A 21,947-nucleotide genomic window follows, 5' to 3' on the forward strand; every position below is an offset into this window, starting at 1 on the left:
CAGTTGTCAAGTGTCTGAATCTTGATCACATAAACATGGGAATGCTGCAACAGTCATATGGGTGAAATATGGTCATAAGTCACTTTCTTCAGTGACGTAACTTTGAATAGTCACTAAATGAACTGTTGTAAATCGAGGATTACCCATATGCAATATTATTGGGAGCACTTTGTGATGATTCCCTGCCAGATACGCAGGGAATATTTTTGCTTCCAAAAGGTTGCCTTCCATTGTATCTCATTTCCAAACTGACCTTCATTTTGTTTTGTTTTGTTTTTGTTTTGTTTTGTTTGTTTTTTTCGTAATGTCTGCAGGAGCTGGGTTTGAAACTTTTCACCAACACCAGAGTTAAGAAACCAGTATCCTGTGAGCTGCCCCATTTTCAGAGAAGGGTTTACCACGCAGATCCCACTCTCTACCGTGAGATTCATAGCCATCATTTGGCAATTCTTTCTAAAATGCACTGTAGAAAGAGAGACAACAGATCCCAGCCACAGCTGCATCAATAGCTAAAATAGACAATGTTGATAAAGAATTTTAGGTGAACCGACTGAAACATCAGTTCTCTAGATTGACAGTAAGTAGTATTGGGGGAATCGGGCTAGAACATGAATTTTGTGCTGGATGCTCACAAAATGGCTGCCATAGATGGTTAAGGACACATTGCCTATTCTAGAAGTGCTGCCACAATGATCTTTCCTATTATAAAGCCTCCATTTATCATAAAGCAAATAAGCAGGGGTGAAATCTAAAAATTTTCCCTACCGGTCCTGTGGGCGTGGCTTAATTGGTGGGCGTGGCTTAGTGGTCAGATGACTGGGTGGGCATGGCCAATAACAATAAATAATAAAAATAATAAACAACATATACAAAACAATAAGAGGTACCAAAAATCAACTTTCACACTTTACACACACACAACACAACACAACACAACTGACTCACACACAATGTAAAAGCAGCTGCACTTCACCCAAAATGGCCCCTGCAACAAGCAGGAACCTCACACAGCCACAAAACACTCAAAAATCAAATTTTCACACTTTACACACACACAAAACACAATACAACTGACTCACACACGCACACACACAAAATGCCACATACAGCTTTGTGAGATTTTGTGTGTTTGTATAGTTAGAGTGAAACACTATAGAAACACATCAAATCTCAGAAAGCTGCACAAATATTTTATTTTATTATTTTATTTTATTTATATATTTTTAGATCAGGGGTCTCCAACCTCAGTAACTTTAAGGTTTGTGGACTTCAACTCCCAGAGTTCCTCAGCCAGCTTTGCTCTGAGAGTTGAAGTCCACAAGCCTTAAAGTTACTAAGGTTGGAGACCCATGTTTTAGATAAAAGCAGCTAAATTTAAAACTTCCTTAACATTAAATTGCTGTCAAAAAAAAACTCTTTAAAAAAACCCAATTAACTATTTTTTAAAGCTCCCACCCCCCATTTACTTACCCAATTGGAGGCAGGCAAATTGAGTTGCTCACCGAGGAGATGGATTGCAGGCAGGCAGATTCAGTTGCTAGCTGATGCAACTGATTGCAGCAGTCAAAGGAAAGCTTGGCTTTGCGAGCCCGAAAGGAGCAGCAATAAGGCAAGTGGGGATGGGGCATTGGGTGGGCATGGGCGGGGGCTGTTGTAAGAGGTTGTAAAAAATGATTTTAAAAGCCTGTGATGATGAGGCAACTCAGCTGGGATCACCAGAGGGAAAAAAGATTTTAAAAGGCTCCTCTGATGATCCCAGCTGAAGTTGCCTGATCGCAGACCAGAGCCTCTTAAAAGGATTGTTTTTTTTTTTATTCAAAAAAGTTTTATTTTGACATTCTTATCCAATAACATATCCAATAACATATTTAATGTACCTTCATATACAATTAATCAGGTCTGCCCGGTCACCACCCCCTTCCTTTTCCTTTTACTCTCCTTCTCTACCTTCTTCTACTTTCCATAACCATCCTCCCCCTCTCTTATCTACATCCTCTCCTCTTTCCTCCCTACTCCTTTCTTCTCCCTCTTCCCCTCTTCCTTCCTTTCCTCCTCCTCCTCTTCTCTTTCCTCCTTCTCTCTTCTACTTCCTTCTTTCCCATCATTTTAAAGTAGTAGCCAGGCAGGTCCGATCTTACATTAATTATACATCTTCAATCATCTTTGTACATTAACTATCAATCCATTTTCTGCCCCCCCCTCCCTTCCCTTCCTCCCCCACCCCCAGGACTTCGAGAACCGAATATAGGGTATAAAACTAACAACAAAATTAAAATCTAGCACAAATCATAATCCATAGTCATTCCTTAAAACCTCCACTCCCCTTCCAAAGACAAAGAAGATACTTTTCTTCCAATCCATTATATATCAGACCATTCCACTCCTAGAGTTCTCAGAAGTTTCCGATTGAGTTAGTGTTTATTCTTGAATAAAGTACATAGTTTTTAATATCCAACCTTCATCAATCAATATCAAAACAACGTTCCATCTTCCAATATTCACCAAGGGTTCTTCTAAAATGTCTTTCTTCCCTAAGCAGTCTCTCAAAAATAGTTCATATTTCCAACTTAGTTTCTTTAATTTTTCTGTCCAACCTTCAAGGGTAAGCAATAGTCCATCTTTTCACATCTTTAACATTTATATATACGACAAATAATATTACAAATATCCAAAGTATCAATTGTAGTAGTTAAAATCTTCACTTTACCTTACTTATATCAAATAACATTATTAAAATTACACCTATAACTTATCCAAAATATATCTATTATAACAATTACATTCTAATTAACATTACATCCATCTCTTAAATATAATATTTAATCCAAATTCCTAAATTTTACTATCTATCCTCCAAAATTAAACAATATTCCATCTTCCTATTCCTTTATACCTTTAATATATCAAATAGTACCCCTAAAATTACACATTTATATCCACAATAAATCATTTACAAAAATTAACCATAATCATATATAATAAAGTTAAACATTCTCCCTCCCCTTCTTCTATCTTACACATTTTCGACCATCTATTCACCATTCAACTTAACATCTGTTAACAAAGAATTCCCAATCTTTAATACATTAGTATAAAAATCTCGTGCTTTATAAATTGTGTTGAGAAAATACTTTCTTCCTTTATAATTCAGTGTTAAACCAGCTGGAACCTCCCATCTAAAATATATCTGATGTTTCTTAAGCTCATCCACCAGAAAGGCAAATTCTTTTCTCTTTCTTAACATTTTAGGAGGAATTTCCTTCATCATTATTATATCTTGTCCTAATATTTGAAATTTATTTTTATAAAATGCTCGCAAAATTCCATACCTAATCCTCTTATTTGTAAAATAAATAACCACACCTCTCGGTAAGCACTTCTGCCTTGCCCACCAAGAATTAACACGATAAATTTTTTCAATATTAACTTCAAAATCTTCTGGTTCCATTCCCTCTATCTGAGCAAAGGCCTGAATAAAAATCTCTTTCAAATTTTCTTCCTTACACTCTCTTATTCCTCTCACCCTTATAGCAGATTCCATTAATTTATATTGTAATATAACCCTTTCTTCCTCTGCCTTATCAGCCTTAACCTGAATATCATCTATTTTATTTTCTAAATTCAAATTAATTTGAACTTCATCTATTTTCCTTTGCAAATCTAAATTAATTTGGTTAAATTCATTCAGTCTTTCTTCTGTCTGTGTACTAGATAACAATAATGGAGTAATTGATTCCTTTAATTTTTTCATCTCCCTACTCTGTTCTTCCACGAAATCTTTAAAATCCAGTATTTCTTTCTCCATTTCATTAAATTTTTGATCTATTTCTGAAAGATGAGCCTCCATAAGCTCCTGTAAAAAATTCCTTAGACTTTCTTTAATATCCTCTCTCAATTTCCGTACCTGAAATGAAGATATTTCCAATATTTTAGAAGTGGTTAAATCTCTTTGCTTAAAAGCCATTTTTAAACTAAGTAATATCAAGAAGAAGAAAAAAAGGGGGGGGGGAATAAAAAGAAAAAAAAACCAATAAATTTTTCTTCTTAAACACTGTAAGAAAAATATAATAAAAAAAAAAAGAATAGATTTTTAAAAAAAGAATTCCATTTAAAAAAAAATCTTATTATTTTCTTCTTAAAGGTTCCACGCCAGCAATTGTAATCAGCATTTCCTTAGCTTTCACTTTCAAAACACAAAACGCCATCTTTCTTCATCTCCACTCTTAACTTCTCTGTCAGGGAGTTAAAATCATCTTACAAATAAATGCCAGCCCTCCTGCTTTCGGCTCTTTCCGTGTTGACAATTTACCAATAATCCTCTTCAGTCACGGAGATGGACGCTGCGTTTTGCTCTGCTTTTGCAGAGGCGTTCTGGATTCTGGAGCTTTTTTTGAGCTATAGAAGGAGCGTTCCCATCAAACCACCAGAAATCATTCTGGGGCTTTTCTTGGGGGCTCAACTTCAGCTCAAATGCTCATCTCCCCCTCCTTGCCCGAGGGTAGAGATTTACGAGCTGTTGACAGCAGATTAACGCTGTCTAAACAGCTCTCACAGAATCACAAAGAACGGGCGGACTGAGATTGCCCGCCATTTAGCGCAGCGGCGCCACCCGGAAGTCCTTAAAAGGATTGTTTTAACAACCTCTTCGGCTGAAGAGCTTGTAGAAAACATGTTTTTTAAGGTTCTGGTGATGAGGTAACTCAGCTGGGATCTCCAGAGGAGCCTTTTAAAACCTTTTAAAAAAAGAGTTTAAAGGGTTCTTCTTCAGCTGAAGAAAAAATGTTTTTAAAAGTTAAAAAAAACCTCTGATGATGGTGTGGCTCAGCAGGGACAGGGGGCAGGGGCAGGGATTTTTGCTACCGGTTCTCCGAACCACCAGCCACCATCGCTACCGGATCAGGTGACCTGGTCCAAACCGGGAGCATTTCACCCCTGCAAACAAGTGAGGTTCCTCCAGGCCACTTTCAAAATTACCCTTTCTTCTCATTTTGTAAGAAAAGCAGACTTGTGCCCTGAAAAAAAAGAGAGCCCTGGTTTAAATAGCTGGGTAGTTACATAAAGAAGCCCTCTTTCCCTGTGATGTGGACACCCTAAAAAACTTGGAATAGTTTCAGACCATTATGCGAAAAAAGAAACAACTTCAGGAAGTTAAATGCTTACCTATTTTACCTCTGGGAAAGCATAAAATCTATGTTTGACAGATTGTCAGTAACCACCCTCTTGTCATAACCTCCACTCCCCCATCCTCAGGGATCTACTTTTGCATCTGCTTACAGGAGGCATCCCTGTGGCTTATTCAATAGCCAATACAATTCCAGAAGCTCTTGATTCAGTTTCCCAGAAGGAAGAGGAAGCCAAACCTAGAACATACTTTCCAGACACCTGGATTTGGAATCTGATCCCTGTCAAGTAAGTGAAAGTTCAATGGGGGAAGAACTAAAATATAATTTCAGAGGATGAAATCTGATTTTACTTACTGCAGTGAAAGAAATCACCCATTCGTTTGTATCCTCCAGAAGAACAAATGCTTTCAAACATATTGCTGTCTGGACATTCGTATCTGGATGCTTAGATTTATTCAGTTTATACTTTGCACTAAATTGCAAAGTAATTGGCAACAAATCTCTAATTTCTCTTTAGAGACTGTTAATTTTTACATACTTAGCATTTTTAGATAATGGACAACCAGATTGTCCAATAATCAATCTATTGAAGACCATATTCATTGTTCAAACAATCATCTAATGTCTTTCTTAAAAGTGAATGCAAATTATTGACAACCTCCATTAGTGCATAATGTCATAGCTGAGGCTTGGCTTGCTTTGCAAACCCCGCTCTCACAGCTGAACAAGCAGCAATGGGGAAGGGAATAGATTGGAATTCAGGGGAGGTATGGGAGGGCATCACTGCACTACTGCTACAGTGCCGTGATGACATGAAAATGGTGGGGCCTTTTAGATTTTGGAAAACTCTCCACCTAGTAAAACAACAGTTCTGGTGGCTGTGCATAAAATAGGATATAGAGACCTATGTAGCCTGCTGCCCAGTGTGTGCATCAGTGAAAAGGCTAATCGGAATACCATCAGGGCTGCTACAGACCACAGCCAACACCTCAACCCCTGGAAGGAAATATCAATGGACTTCATCGTGGAGTTGCTGGAGAGAATTGGTGTTGTGTCTCACCCGCTCCCCCTGCCGCAGACGGGCCCCTCTTATCTCCTGCCAGACGCTGATAGTTCGGAAGAATGTCCTGTCATGCCTCCAGGCCCCAGCCCTGGCACCATGCCCAGACAGGCCGAGCAAGACGAAGGGCCTGACGTGCCTTCAGCCCCCAGTCCTGGCACCATGCCCAGGCAAACGGAGCAACTAAACCCCTCCCCCACAGCATGTGAGCCTGAAGAATGTGAGGCCAGTCATGAGCTAGAATTGCCAACAGCTGGAGGCTGGAGAGATCCTCGCTTCTGGAAAGTTGAGAGGCGATGACAGCAAAAGGAAGGGAGGGGCAGGCCTGGATAAGTGCTGAGTCATGGAGCCACACCCATGACCTATATAAAGGATTTGCTTTCTGGCATTCTCTGAGTCAGGCAAAGTCTAACTTGGATTGCTGAAGTCACTTCCTGGTCTCCTGCCTGCCTTGAGAACTCTGATAGGACTTTGGCAGAGCTGCAGAGGCATGTTTGATACGGACTTCCCCGACCCGGCCATCAGCGGAGAAGTGGGACACGACAATTGGGTAAAACTGTGATCTGGGTTATTACAAACCTTTTCTCTGTAAATAAACACACTTTGTGTCTTGCCCCAAGATTCCCTCTGCCCAGTCACTGGCTAAGCTATTTGTATAGCATGTGTGTCAGTTGCACAATAACTGCATAATAACAGATGGAGAGTACAATTTATTTCAAAATTTTGGTGTGAATTCTTGAATGTTAGGTTTCCCCCAGAGTAAACATAAACATAAACATAAACTGTTTCAACTCCTACCCTCAAAACGACGCTATAGAGCACTGCACACCAGAACAACTAGACACAAGAACAGTTTTTTCCCGAAGGCCATCACTCTGCTAAACAAATAATTCCCTCAACACTGTCAGACTATTTACTGAATCTGCACTACTATTAATCGTTTCATAGTTCCCATCACCAATCTCTTTCCACTTATGACTGTATGACTATAACTTGTTGCAGGCAATCCTTATGATTTATATTGATATATTGATCATCAATTGTGTTGTAAATGTTGTACCTTGATGAACGTATCTTTTCTTTTATGTACACTGAGAGCATATGCACCAAGACAAATTCCTTGTGTGTCCAATCACACTTGGCCAATAAAAATTCTATTCTATTCTATTCTATTCTCCCAGAGTCTTAGCTCTGCCCATCATCCACAAATGAATGGAGCTTGTGAATGTACAAATGTTGCACCAGAGCAATAACTCCAATGCTATAGTTAGTTCCTGCCTCACCGGTCTTCTCAAGAAAGCAGAACTCTTGAAACAAAAGGCATTTAAAAAGGAACTTTTATTGGAAGACAGTGTTAGCAGAGAGAGTGTAGGCAGAATCTGTATTTCCCACACCAGAACATTAAATTAAACCACTTCAATCAAGGCCCCTCCCAATGTCCAGTTCAACTGTGAGCCAATCCCAAGGTACGAAGATGTTTTGAGAACTTCAGGTTGAGAAGATAATAACAGGCAGTTCTCAGGTACCATGATCTCGCTCCTCTGGTGTTGAGACAAAACAGATACCCCAGGCACATTCTCCCCCACCTCCTATTTTCCCAAAAGGTACAGCAAAGCAGAGAAAGGAATAAAGAAAAACAGAAAAATAAAGAAAAACATGCAAAAGCATCCTCAAGCCTCACCCCCTCCCACAGAATGGCAGTGTCCCAATTCAATTCTACCTGCAGAGAAACTAACAAAAGGGAGAGAAAATAATAGGAACAATTAGTTAGGTTTATCAGCGTAAAGTTGGTGGAAACATTTAATTAATTTTGGGGCTCTAATGTGCTTTTTATGAACCCATTTGTTTTGTGACAAGGGGAGGTATTTCCATGCTACTAGGTACTGGGTGGCCCCATGGTGAGTGGATAGGTAAACCCAGTGTCTGGTTTTAAATGGTTTGGGTTCCACTCCCTTTTTATCTGCCTGCACTTTGTAGGCTGCTTTGTCTAAGGCTTTGCAGCAAGGGTGAAATGCTCCTGGTTTGGACTGGATCACCTGATCTGATAGCGATGATGGCGGGTGGTTCAGAGAACTGATAGCAAAAATCCCTGCCCCCCCCCATGCCCAGCTGAGCCACGCGATCATCAGAGGTTTTTTAAAAAACTTTTTAAAGCATTTTTTCTTCAGCCGAAAAAATGCTTTTAAAAGTAAAAAAAAGTCTCTGATGATCGCATGGCTCAGCTGGGATTGTTAAAAGCCTTTTAAAAGCATTTTTTCTACAACCTCTTTGGCCGAAGAGGTTGTAAAAAATGCTTTTAAAAGGCTCTGATGAACCCAGCTGAGTTGCCTGATCATCAGGGGCTTCTAAAAGCATTTTTTTTACAATCTCTTTGGCTGAAGAAGTTGTAGAAAAAATGCTTTTAAAAGGCTCTGATGATCCCAGCTTAGTTGCCTGATCATCACAGGCTTTTAAAAGCATTTTTTACAACCTCTTCAGCCGAAGAGATTGTAAAAATGCTTTTAAAAGTAAGGGGGGGAAAAGTTGGCTACTCCCACCCAGTCACATTACCCTCTCTACCAAGCCATACCCACAGAACCAGTAGTAACAAATTTTACATTTCACCACTGCTTTGCAGACTATTGGCCAGGTGGTTCTTAACTGATTGATCCACTCCTTCAAGGAGGGGATAGTGGGCTCAGTGGTGGGCAGCTCGAGCATTAGATTGAATTGTTGACCTGCAGCTACTTGAAATTGAGAAACCCCATGCTGGTGTGCATGACATTGTTGTAAGCAACCTCCGCAAAATGTAATAGGTCAGTCCAATTGTCTTGTTGGTAATTAATAAAGCATTGGCGGTACTGCTCCAGAACTGTGTTAACTCATCCTATCACTCCATTTGTTTGAGGATGGTGATTAGAACTAAGGCCCTAGTCAGTTCCTAAAAGGTCTAAAAATGCTTTCCAGAACTTGGAAGTGAATTGAACCTCTTAGTATGATGTGATACGATGTGGGGCACCATGCAGTATATGTGGAATAAGAACCATTTTGCTAGAATCTTAGCCATCGTGATCTGGCATGGGATAAAGTGGACCTGCTTTGAAAATTGGTCTGTAACCACCCAAATGACTGCGTTTCTGGCACTCTCAGGGAGTTCCACAATGAAACCCATAGAAATCTTTCTCCAGGGAGCTGAAGAATCAGCTACCAGCTACAAAAGGCCAGGTATTTTTCCTTGCCTGCGTTTTGCTGCAGTGCAAGTGGGGCAACTAGCAGTATAGCTTTCAGTGTCCTTTTTTAGGGACAGCCACCAAAAATAGTTATTTTAAAAGGTGCAGTGTCTTCACAAACCTGAAGTGTCTCACCAATTTTGAGTCATGGGAGGCTTGCATGGTTTTTAATTGCTCACTGGCTGGGGCATATAGTTTGCCTGCCACCCACAATACTCCATCTTGCATAGAGCAAGCAGTTTTGTGGTTAAGAAACCACTTATCCTTTTCTAGGGCTTGTTTGAAAGTTAAGGTGGTGGTGTTGTCTATAGGTGGGTCTCCTTTCACTTGCAGTTTTGTGGTGAGCCGACCTGCTAATTGTGATGCAGGAAGCATAGATTTAACTATTTCTATCTTTGCATTATTGTACTGGGGTAGTCTCACAAGGTGTCTACCAGTAAGTTTTTCCCTGGTAAATAGTGGAGGGTGAAGTTAAACCACTGGAAGTATTGGGCCCAATGGACTTGTTTGGGGGATATCTTCCTTGGAGTCTTTAGAGCTTCCAGATGCTTGTGGTCTGTCCACACCTGGAAAGGGATTTTATTCCCATCTAAGAAGTACTGCCAGGTGAGGAGAGCCCACCTGACTACAAAAGCTTCTTTCTCCCATACTGCCCAATACTGCTCGGTTTTGGATAGTTTTTTCAATGTGTATGCACAGGGCTGTAATTGACCCCCCCCCTCGTTTTCCTGGAGTAGGACAGCCCCAACTGCCAAATTGTTGGCATCTGCCAGAATTACAAATGGTTTTTCTGGGTCCAGGTGCTTTAGCACCAGCTCGTCTTTGAAAAGCTATTTGAACTTTTCAAATGCAGCTTGGTATTCTATGGTCCATTTTAGCAGTTGGCTAGGTTTAGGCTTATTTCTCCCCTTGGTTCTCAACAAGTTAGTGATAGGAAGGGCGATTTGAGCAAATGATGCAATGAATTGCATATACAAGTTTGAGAATCCCAGGAAGCTTTGTAGCTATTTTTGGGTGCACAGAGTCCCATTCTAACACACCTTGCACTTTCTCTGGGTCCATCTCTACCCCTTGGTGCAAGATCTGGTACCACAGATAATCTATTTTGTCTTGGTGAAATTCTCCCTTGGAAAATTTAATGTATAGTTTGATGGCTGAGAGTTTTTCAGGACTGCCCAGACCAGCTTTATGTATTCAGCCTTTGTTTTGGTATATATTAGAATGTCATTGAGGTACACCAAACACCCTTATATAGGTATTCATGCAACACCTCATTTATCAACTGCATGAACACTGCAGGGGCCCCTTGGAGCCCAAATGGGAGCATGTTAAACTGGAAAAACCCCAATGGGCAGTTAAAAGCCATTTTCCATTCATCTCTCTCCCAAATTCTGGCCTGGTAGTAGCTTCATGCAAGTCCAGCTTGAAAAAATCTTGCCCTTTGAAAGATGGGCCAGCATGTCCTTCATGAGGGGCAGGGGTAAACATTTTCCACACACACTGCATTGAGACCCCTATAATCCACACATAAGCAAAGTGAGCAATCTTTCTTTTCCCAGAACAGTACCGGGGCAGCAACCTTGGGTCTGGTGGGTTTGATGAAGTTGTATTCTAAATTTTTGTCTACAAAGTTGCTCAGTTCATGTAGCTCCTGGGGCATCATGAAGTATAGCTTTGGTTTTAGCAACTTAATTCCAAGGACAATTTCAATGGCGCAGTCCATGGGTTGGTGGGGAAGGAGTTTGTCCAACCCAGTCTTGCTAAATACCTTAGCCAGGTCACGGTACTCCCAGGGGATGCCCTGTAGTGGCTCACTCCTTTCAACAGTCACTCCTCACCTCATGACTTTCAGTTTTTAGGATTTCTCTTGGCCCGGAAACTTCAGGAGCCCCTTGGTCCAGTCTACCCATGGGTTCCACTTTTTTAGCCATGTCAGTCCTAAGACTAAGAGGCATTCCATGTCTGGTGCCACAATAAAGGTAATAGTCTTGGAATGGCTTTCCATGGCAAGATCCATGGGCTCCATGATGAACATGGTTGGGGGTCCCCCTGTAACAGATCCATCAAGCTGGCAAAATGTGATGGGGTATTTTAACTGCATTAGGTGAGCCCCCAGCTTCCCCACTAGGGTTGGACTTATTAAGTACCAGATGCTTAAGGCCCGAGTCTAGTAAGGCCATCAATGCCACTTTTCTCCCCGACCTTGGGATTAGATGTTCTATGAGTATGGTGATTGGCTTGATCAGCCCCCTTACCAGGGGGTCATCATCATAGTCACTGTCCAATGGGCGCAGTTATTCTTCCTGTGGGGCCAGAGTTCTAGGTCCTTGCTTAGGGGAGGACCAGAACTCTATGATCTCATCACTATTTAGGGCCGTGTCCTTGGGGTGCTGTGATGGCTTCGCTAGCTTCCCTCTGGACAATCAGTCTCCCTTTCTGGTAGGGGTCTTTCTGCAATATTCTGCAGCATAGTGGCCTTCCTTCCCACACTTGAAACAAACAGTCTAGTATGGCAGCATGGATTGGGCTTCTCTTTTCCACTTTGGTGATGATCATTTCCAAGTCCTGCTCAAACAGTATTGGTTTCAGGCTTGATCAATCTCAGCCTCTTAGGCCAGAATGTACCAGTTGTGGAGATGGGCTGGGGGTCCTCAGGTGATACAGGTCATCATTCAGCCCATCCTTGAAACAGCTCACCAGCATTTCTTCTGGCCAGTCCACATGGCAGGCCAGATCTTGAAACTCCTCCATGTATTTGGCTATTGAGTGGCAGCCTTGTTTGACAGTTTTGATGTGGACCCTCGCCCCTTTGGTTGGAAGGTCCCTCCCATACTCTTTCATGTAGATAAGTACCTGTGTGAGGAAAAACCACAGCTGTTGCAGGTTTCTGTTGAACTTGATGCCTAGGGGGATGCCTTCCATTCCAGTTGGGGCATTCCCTGTACTTCCGCCAGTGCACGGGGCATTCACTGTCCCTGGGTCTTTCCAAAGAGGGTTTGCAGGGATGGCTATGGGCTCATCTGTGGCTTCAGTGGTTCCTGCAGACATCCCCAGGGCTGGGAAGTCCTCTCTGTCACAAGTATCTGCCTGTCGCCCTCTCTTGTCTCCTGTAGCACAAGCTCAGACATCTCAGGCTTTCATGGTTTGGAGGGCTTCCATCATGAGGTGTATTGCTTGCTTCATGAATTTGTCAGTTTGGTCCAATGCCTCCTCCATCTTGTAGTCATTGTACAGGGTTTCCAGCTCATGTTCCAGCCCTGCTGTCAGCTGCCTTAGGTGAAGGTGACTTCCTTGGATCCTAACCCAGTCCTCTTTCTTCCTCACATCAATGGAACATTTCAGCTTTGCAAAGTCTCCCATCTTCCATTCACTTGCTGGAACTCTTGTCAGGTTGAGCCTTGGTGGAGATTTCCCCATCAGCATTCAACTTCCTCATGCTTGCTGCCCTGGTTGGACATTGTGTGCACGGTCCCATGGTAGGGCTGAAGCCACTCCTCATTTACCACTTTGCAGATTCTATCTAATGTAAGATCCTGCCTCACCAGTTTTTTCAAGAAAGGAGAACTCTTGAAACAAAAGGCATTTCAAAAGGAACTTTTATTGGAAGACAGTGATAGCAAAAAGAGTGTTGGCAGAATCTGAATTTCTGTACTAGAATGTGCCAGAATTCCCTCAGCAGACCCCTTCAAATGCATCACTGGCTGAATGGATCAGCACTCTACAAAATACCTGGCTAATAGTTTGTAAGGTGCTAGACTCCACAAGAGAAACACAGAAAAGATAGGCTGACAGGAAGAGAATGCCCCAAGAGGAGTTTAGAATAGGATGTATCTGTCTACCAATTTCCTGCAGTTAAGACAACCCTGCACGAATCTAGGTCCCAACTACATGGGACCCTTCCCCAGCATCTAGATCATAAATCCAATGGTAGTAGAATTCAGGCTGCCAAAGATCCTATGCATCCACCCAGTGTTTCATTGTAGCCTATTGAAACCCTTTCATAGCTCCCCACTGGGATCAGTTGCAGGACTACCCGCTTCACCCATATGGGTAGAAGGAGAAAAACATTTTGAAGTTAAGGAGATTCTAGACTCCTGAATTCACAAGGTGAAGCTGCAATACTTAGTCCTATGGAAGGAGTTCCCTCTAGCATATGGGTATCCATCCCAATTTCATTGCGGGCTGAATCAGCATTGTGGTTTTCCTGGGGGAGCTGGGGTGAGGGAGCATGGCTGGGGTGGTCATGGCCAACTGGGAGTGGCCCAGGGGCATGGCCAGCTCGATGTTGTGCACGTGAGCCAGGCGGTATTGGGGAGGGAATCCAGGGGTCTCCAGTAGATGGGGAAGTAGGAGGGAGGCTTGTCCCCCAGGATGAAGTGTGGTCAGGTGGGGTGTGGGTGCTGCCACTGCAAGGTGACGCAGGGAGTGGGGTGGCTGGTGCAGGAAACTGTCAGCCATTGTGCGCTCACTGCCCTTGGTTAGGGTTGGTTAGTCCGTGGGGGGGGGGGGCGATGTTTTCTGGCAGCACTAGCAGCCTGCCAACCCCTCAGCTGGTGCACTCTTGGCTACGAAGCCCGCTGCACATGGCTGGCCATCCCAGCAGCATGCATGGCAGCGACAACAGACAGAGGGGGGGAGGCAGATGATGCACTTACTCTGTCTGTTTTTGCTTGCAGCTGGAGAGCAGGTCACCACTGGTCATTTTCTCAGCCTCCTCGCAGGTCTTGCCCTTGGCCTGAGCATTGAGCGTGTTGCCCTCATGTAATAGATGCACCTCAGCCCTACTGTGGGATGCTGCTGCCGCACTCAACAAACCCGCCCAGCCCAAAAGAGGTGAAGCAGCCAGCTAGAAAGGCCGAGTACAGGTGGTAGAGCACGACCGGGCCCAGCAAGGAAAAGACAGCCACAGTGAGCTGGGAAAGCTGGATCCCCACTGGCGTCATGGCCGTCCAGGCCAGGGTGAAATCCAGCAGGTTCTGGAGAACTGGTAGCGGAAATTTTGAGCAGTTCAGAGAACCCGTTGTGGAAATGTTGAGTAATTTGGAGAACCGGCAAATACCACCACAGAACCAGTAGTAAAAAAATTGGATTTCATCATTGTTCCAGACCCAGCAGAGATGGGGGAGATCTGCAAGGGGGCTGGGACCTGCAAGGAGGCCGAGGAGATGACCAGTGGTGATCGATCTCTCCAAACGCAAACAAAAACAGATGGGATATAGGGCTGATGGTGTCTGGCAGCAGCCACTCCATTCCCTGCCTCACCTTGTCTCAGCCCACAGAGGCACCAGTAGGCAGAGGTGCAGGGGGCAGGCATGTGGTCCAGCCTGCTGAATGTGCTGGGTAGCTGTCTGCCCATTCCAGCCATGTGAGATGGAGCAGGTGCATCCAGTGGTCCACATCACAGGCCTCCCCCCTACTCTGCCAGCTTCAGGTGCCACCGCCACCACCCCTGCTTTTTGGAGGGCCAGCCCCATGGTTGCAGCAAGCTGCAGAGCCCTTACTCTGAGACACCTTCCCCCCCAGATGTGCCCACACACACAAACACATGTGTGAGTCTGGGAGAAATAAGTGGAGAGCCACGCACAGGCAACGACGGGAGAAGGATCAAAATGGGAAACCTCTGTCCAGAGCCTCTGGCAGGTTAAAAAAAACCCTGTGAAACAGAAGCTTCCCTTTGTGTCCACACTCCCAGTTCTGCTTCTCTTCCCCCCCCCCTCACAATGCCAGAAGCCTCATGCCACTGCTGCACACCTGCCACATTCTTCACATAGCCCCTGCAATCACCTATCGCCATTGCATCTGGCTGGCAGAAGCCCCATTGTCCTAAAGGTTACATTACATCTCCTTGCTATCTTTTTCCTTCCTCTGTGCTCAAGAAGGGATGAGGGCAAGGGGAGAGATTGGCATGTGGAGGTGGGGCACTGATCTGCAACATGATGGCTGCCATCCAGGCTAGGCTTAGATCTGCACCGCTGCCTCATTGAGAGTACGCATAGGAGGTGGTGAGCACATGAGGGCTGGCATCCTGGATGAAAGGGAAGCACTCAGAATGCAGTCCCCAGGGATGCCCAGACCCACGCACTCACCAGATCCTGTGTGCACACCCGGGGGCAGGACCAAGGCAGCACTGCGTATCTAAGGCTAGCCATGATCCAGCCCAGATGGCCACCATCAGGTTGCAGATTAGTGCCTGGTCAGCCTGGGCCAGTCTGAGGTACCATGGACCAGTCCTTTGCTGTCTTGTCAGATCTAACCACCTCACAGGCCAGATCTGGACCGTGAGCCTTGAGTTTGACAACCCTGCTCTAGCAGAATGGGTGGGGCCATCACAGGTCTATGCACCTAAGCTCACACACAAATTCCATACCAAATACCCAACTGAGCCAGGAGGACATTAGTCATCGCTGAGGAAAATGTACCACTAATTATGTGCATGTGTTTGTTCTGTTTCAGGAATAATCTTCCTATTGGAGGGGCAGTATGTCATGGCTGAGGCTTGGCTCACTTTGCAAACCCTGCACACAGCCAGACAATAAGCCCACAGGGGAGGTATGGTGGGGGGGAGTCTACTAGGCAGAGAGTCCATTACCCAAACAAACTGAACTGACCATACTGATTGGATGGAATAAAATGACAATGGGAGGGTCAGGGGAAAAGGAAAAATTTAACTATGCTATTTGTGCATGAAACCATTAGAATTGACTTTGCTACTTCTGTATTGGTGTTGACTCAATAAATTATACTCTTGGTAATAAAAAATATCCCAGCAGTCTTTATTTGCTGCATGATCCATGTGGAATAGTTGACATATAGACTGATTTGTTTTCCTTTTAGTTATTTTTGACTCCTGGTAACTGGGTAGATTAGTCCATGCAGTTTTCTAGGCAAAACCTTTCTGCCTCTAACCTGTTGCTAAGAATGTGAGTGGCCCAAGGTTGGCTTCATGCCTCAGGTAGAAATCATGAACTCCCAGTTTCTCTTTAATTACTGGTAGCCCCAATTTATGATTGTAATGGGATTTTTGGAATTTAAAAATGGAATTTATCATTATATTGAATTATGTATTTATTAATAGCAAGATGATATTTTTTTTAATTTTAAAAAGAGTATTATTTCAATGCAGCAAAACCACAGATGAAAATGTTCTTTCATCAGGTCACAGCTTCTATTTAAAAATTAGGAAGATATTACTCTCTGAATGGACTATAATAACTATGGTTATTTTCTTTCCCTTCTTTGTGCCTATTAACAATAATATGAGTAACCATTTTACATTTTAAAATTTTTATTTAAAAAAAATAGGAACAGTATAGATCATGCTTCTTGCATAGTCCTTCTGACCAACTGCTGTTATATTCTGTTAAATTGGACAACAGCTGATTTTGCTGACACAGCCTCCTGCTCTGGTGTGACCATTCACTAAAATTCTCTTCCTGTTTTGCAGTGAGGAAGGGAAAGCAGTTCACTCAGTCACTGTTCCAGACACAATCACGGAGTGGAACGCAAATGCATTCTGTCTGGCAGACATAGGCTTTGGCCTCTCTCAATTAACCACAGTCAGGGTTTTCCAGCCCTTCTTCATTGATTTGACTTTGCCATATTCTGTGATTCGTGGAGAGACTTTCCAGACAAAGGTCACGGTCTTTAACTTCCTCAAGGACTGTATCCAGGTGAGAGCCCATTTGTTGTGTCTGCACCCCCTGAGCTGGGCCCCCTGCCAGAAAGTGACTCGGAAAGTGAGGGGGATCAGGACTTACCTCTGGAGCACTGGCTCCTCTCGCTCAGCTCCAGGAGCCAGAGGCAGGCCAGATGGAGGAGGCCTCCGTCCCCTGACTCTCCCACCCCCAGGCCATGCCTCTAGACCCGGCTGATGGCAATCAGGCCTGGCTAGATCCCAGGTTTCAGAGATACGAGAGGCGGCTACAACAAAGGAAGGGGTGGGGCAGGCCTAGAGAGTGCTGAGTCACGGAGCCACACCCCACAGAGTATAAAAGCAGCCCTGGCTGCTGCTCTGCGCCGTGACGAACAAAAATTGAGCTGAAATATTTGACTCATTGAGAAGTGAGCTGAACTCTTTGACTCGTGGAGAATTGAGCTGAACATTCGGCCTGGATTGCTGACTTCCTGGTCACCTGGCAACCCCAAGATAAGGGAGACTTTGGCAGGCAGCTGCAGATTTCCTGCCAGGACTGATAGCAGCCGTGAACTCAATTACTGGTTCGTTTAGCCAGCTCGCATGGCTGAGGCCAGGAGGGGACAGAACACCATTTAGGACAAGTCAGAAATCTTACAAAATTTAGGAGGAGGAAATTCACGATAAGTTTTAGACATGGAGACCAAGACTACAAACAGAAGCATTGTATTCCTTTCTGTGCCTGACACTGTGCCATACATTCCTAGCGGCCCCAGTTTCTTCCCCACAAATCATGATGGGGGGAATAAAGTTGATGAAGTAGCTTCAAGGTTTGCAAAACAAAATTCTCCAAAGGGTTCCTGCCAATCTGAGCTGGCAAAAAGTAGTTTTTTGACCCACATATGGTCTTGAATGTCTAGTGGACATAACTCCATATTAGCCCATCGTGCATGTGGGATATCCCATCCCAAGCTCAGTGGGCACAGCACTGGCAGTCAGCCTGTATGGGCTCACATTGTGCTTTCCCCTGAATAGTTGCCTTTCGCTAGGCCCAGATGCATAGCTCATCTTGTGTCTCATCCTTTGTGTCTCATTCAGGTGAGAACAACCCTGCTAGAGTCCGAGGAAGTAGAGGTGAAACCCTGTCCTGACTGCCTGTTCACCGCCTGCCTGTGCGCTGAGGAAGCCAAGGTCTTCTCCTGGAATCTGACAGCCACTCAGCTGGGTAAGACTGAGACCAAGGTGTAGGGGGTCAGTGTGTTGAATTGGCATCTTTTTAGTTCTTCAGATTTATTTATTTATTTATTTATTTATTTGATTTTTATACCGCCCTTCTCCCGAAGGACTCAGGGCGGTGTACAGGCAAGATAAAACCAACAATACAATATACAGGTTAAAATACAATTTAAAAAACTTATTTAAATTAGCCTGAAAATTAAAATTTGCCATAAACTAAAAACCCCGTTTAAAAATTAATAAAATTTAACATTAAAAATTCCAATTTAAGCCAGCCCTGCGCGGATAAAGAGATGTGTCTTCAGTTCGCAACGGAATGTCCGAAGGTCAGGTATTTGGCGTAAACCCGGGGGAAGCTCGTTCCAGAGTGTGGGAGCCCCCACAGAGAAAGCCCTTCCCCTGGGGGCCGCCAGCTGGCATTGTTTGGCGGACGGCACCCTGAGAAGTCCCTCTCTATGGGAGCGTACGGGTCGGTGGGAGGCATGTGGTAACAGCAGGCGGTCCCTAAGTACCCAGGTCCTAAGCCATGGAGCACTTTAAAGGTCGTAACCAATACCTTAAAGTGCACTCGGAAGGCCACAGGCAGCCAGTGCAGTCTGCGCAGGAGTGGTGTTACATGGGAGCTACGCGTAGCTCCCTCTATCACCCGCGCAGCTGCATTCTGGACTAACTGAAGCCTCCGAGTGCACTTCAAGGGGAGCCCCATGTAGAGAGCATTACAGTAATCCAAGCGAGAGGTAACGAGCGCATGAGTGACTGTGCATTAGGCATCCCGATCAAGGAAGGGGCGCAACTGCCGAACCAGGCGAACCTGGTGGAAGGCCCTCCTGGAGACGGCCGTCAAATGATCTTCAAGCGACAGCCGATCATCCAGGAGGACACCTAAGTTGCGCACCCTATCCTTTGGAGCCAGTAACTCGCCTCCAACAGCCAGCCAGCCTGTCAATCAAGAGCACTCAGCAGAAATTACACTGGAACTTTGGAGGGACAGGTGGGTGGGGTCTGTTTTCTAACTTTCTAACTAATATATGGTCACTTTGAAACATCTGTTAATGTTGAAGTGGAACCAGGACTGTGGACAGATTCATGAACATAGCCCATATCTCCTCTGTCTGTTCAAGAGTCATTCAGCCCCGCTGCACTCAGATCTGCATCCAACTCCATTGGTGGAGAGGTGCAGAGGTGGCCTTGGCATTGCGTTTGCAGTATCTATTAATGGTGGTGGTGAGTTATAGAATGGATTTTGGGCAAAAAGGAAAGAGCAGTCATTTTTGTTCACACTAAACTGACGGCTGGAAGTCTGGAACTGGCTGTTCTCTATTGCTTTTGCCTTCTTATAGGACATGTGAACATCTCAGTGAGAAGTGAGGCTGAGGAGACCCAAGCATTGTGTGGCAACAAGATCTCTGTCACTCCCATGCATGGCCGGTCAGACACAGTTATCAGATCTTTACTTGTCAAGGTTAGTGAAGACATCAGTCAAACTCTAGTTCAAGCACTAACCAATATCCCAAAGGTGAAAGATGAGGACCATATGTGGTTTAATCCAATTAAACTGATTTGTTACTAAACATGCTTATGCACAGGAATCAACTTAATTAATGCTTAGCATTATCTTTGTGCTACATAAGAATCAGTGGAATTCAAGAAAGGTTGGACTTAAATCAGTTTGTGACTATGTAAAGACTCTTGGCTAGGACTGGCAATTAATTGGGACTGTTGTGGAGGGCCAAACCAATAGTTCCAGGCTATGCTCTGACACAGCATAGTTCCAGGCTATTCTCTGAGATGATGGGGGGTGGCTAAGCCTAGGTCCCCTCATATGTTGATCACCATCACCTCCTCAGGCTGCTCTAGGCAAGGGGTGAGCACTGCACAGATGCAGAAAAGTATTTTCTCTTCTCATCATCCCATGGCCACCAGCTGACTGATGGAGCACACAGAGATTCCACAGAACTGAACCAAATTGGACTTTTTCTCCCATTCCCTTAGATACATTTATTTACAGATGTGGCCTGAGACTGTAAATTACCCAGGTCTGCTCTTGGCTGATTCATCTTGACTCCACCCCCAGATTCTTCTTCTCTATCTCCTATAGAACTCAGAGATTGTTTTGTAGAAGGGCTGAAAATAATAAGGGATTATTTTCTTCAGTGTCAATAGCTTCTGAATCTTGCAGTGCCTTGTGTTTTCAAGGCTACGTCCAGGTGGATGGCTGCTCTTCTTTGCTCAGTCAAAGGCTTGGCATTAAAGTCCTCCAAAAACATCACATCAAATAACCCATAACTCATTTTTCTATCCACAGCCAGAAGGTGTACTTGAAGAAAAAGCCCAGAACACTTTCCTATGCTCTTCAGGTATGGCTGAGCTGCATCTTTTGTTTAGCATTACTGTATTTGTGGTGAGTCCACAAAGAAGATCAGCCTGTTTCTCTGGTTGCTTCTTCTCTGAGAACTAGCTCTGCTATAAGAAAGCAATGCAGTGATGTGTCTTCCTGCTACAGGACAGATGGAAGGAACCACGGGTAAAAAGGCAGTGTGTGTTTTTTAGCTGGGAGAACTTCAGAAATGTGTGTTCTTCCTGCTCCAGTCTTTATGGAGGGCAGCTATAGGCGCTACCTCTCATGTTCAGGTCTCCATTGGAAAAATAAGATGATTCTGTCCTGCACAGCCACTTGTTTGATAGAAAAGGAATGTTCTGGGTGCTTGCAGAAATGTTGTATGCAGTGAAAGTTATCGCAACTACATTTTTGCAGCTATTCTAATTCTACATTTTTATTCACACATGTACTTCCTCCAGGAGAACCCGCATCTGAAGAAGTTTTCCTAACAATGCCCGAAGCAGTTGTGCAGGATTCTGGACGGGCCATTGTATCTGTCATTGGTGAGAAAGATATCTTCTTTAGCAAAGAGAAAGCAGACATGGCAGGCTTAATGCTTGACTATCGCATGTTTTGTAAAATATTTGAAAGGAGGGGCATTGAAAATAGAATGCTGCACTATATTCTTCTATGCAGGTGAAAGTTGGGCAGCCTTGGCTGCCAGACAAAGGTTTTAAAATCATCCTAGTTGTTAGATTGGGTGAATGAAGAGATGGGAAAGTCAGGCTTATACAACTATTCTTTATTGTAGCTCTGTATCATCCAGCAAAACCCTGCCTGACAGCTTGCCCTTATATAGGGAGTTGTCAGGTGTCTCAACCAATCAGGTTTAAGTATTTTTCCCACTTGTTCAGTGGACCTGAGTGAAGCCTACTGCTTCACTGTTAGTATTTAACATTCCTCCCCTCTCAGAATGGGTTATTCCTTCAATTAGCATACATAGTGCCATAAGTAGGTGGGGAGTTTTGGGGCTCTTGGGGACCTGTGCAGCTCAGTTGAAATCGCAGCAGTGGTACGTTCGGTAGGGACTGCTGTTTTTCCCTGCTCTACCAATGGAAGTTCTTGGAAACTTCTATGGGGCGCTTCTTTTGGAACTGGTTTGGAGTTGGCTCATCACTGGATACTTGGTTCTTCAGGTAAGTCCTCTGGTTCCCTCAGGTTTGAATTAGCTGTGAAAGGAGTGTTTTGTGAGTCAGAGTTTGGTATTTCTGAACAGTTTTAGAATTCCCACCTTTTCAATTCAACAGGTTCAAGGTGGCTTCTGAGCTGGTCTATGTGCCACCTCCATATTCGCCCATCACCTAGT

The 21,947-nt window shown here is 44.1% G+C and overlaps 1 protein-coding gene across 1 annotated transcript in view; it reads left to right on the plus strand.

Annotated features, from left to right (window-relative positions):
- LOC131190652 (alpha-2-macroglobulin-like protein 1) overlaps positions 1 to 21,947 on the plus strand; it is a 205,144-nt gene that overhangs the window by 117,326 nt on the left and 65,871 nt on the right. Inside the window, exons 17-23 of the mRNA XM_058167999.1 lie at positions 315 to 420; positions 5,277 to 5,409; positions 16,837 to 17,062; positions 18,124 to 18,250; positions 19,602 to 19,723; positions 20,567 to 20,618; positions 21,061 to 21,144. Of these exons, the coding sequence (XP_058023982.1) occupies positions 315 to 420; positions 5,277 to 5,409; positions 16,837 to 17,062; positions 18,124 to 18,250; positions 19,602 to 19,723; positions 20,567 to 20,618; positions 21,061 to 21,144 (850 nt within the window). The remainder of the gene's footprint in view (positions 1 to 314; positions 421 to 5,276; positions 5,410 to 16,836; positions 17,063 to 18,123; positions 18,251 to 19,601; positions 19,724 to 20,566; positions 20,619 to 21,060; positions 21,145 to 21,947) is intronic.

The sequence above is a fragment of the Ahaetulla prasina genome, chromosome 2 (assembly GCF_028640845.1).
Source record: "Ahaetulla prasina isolate Xishuangbanna chromosome 2, ASM2864084v1, whole genome shotgun sequence".
NCBI classification, from domain to species: domain Eukaryota; kingdom Metazoa; phylum Chordata; class Lepidosauria; order Squamata; family Colubridae; genus Ahaetulla; species Ahaetulla prasina.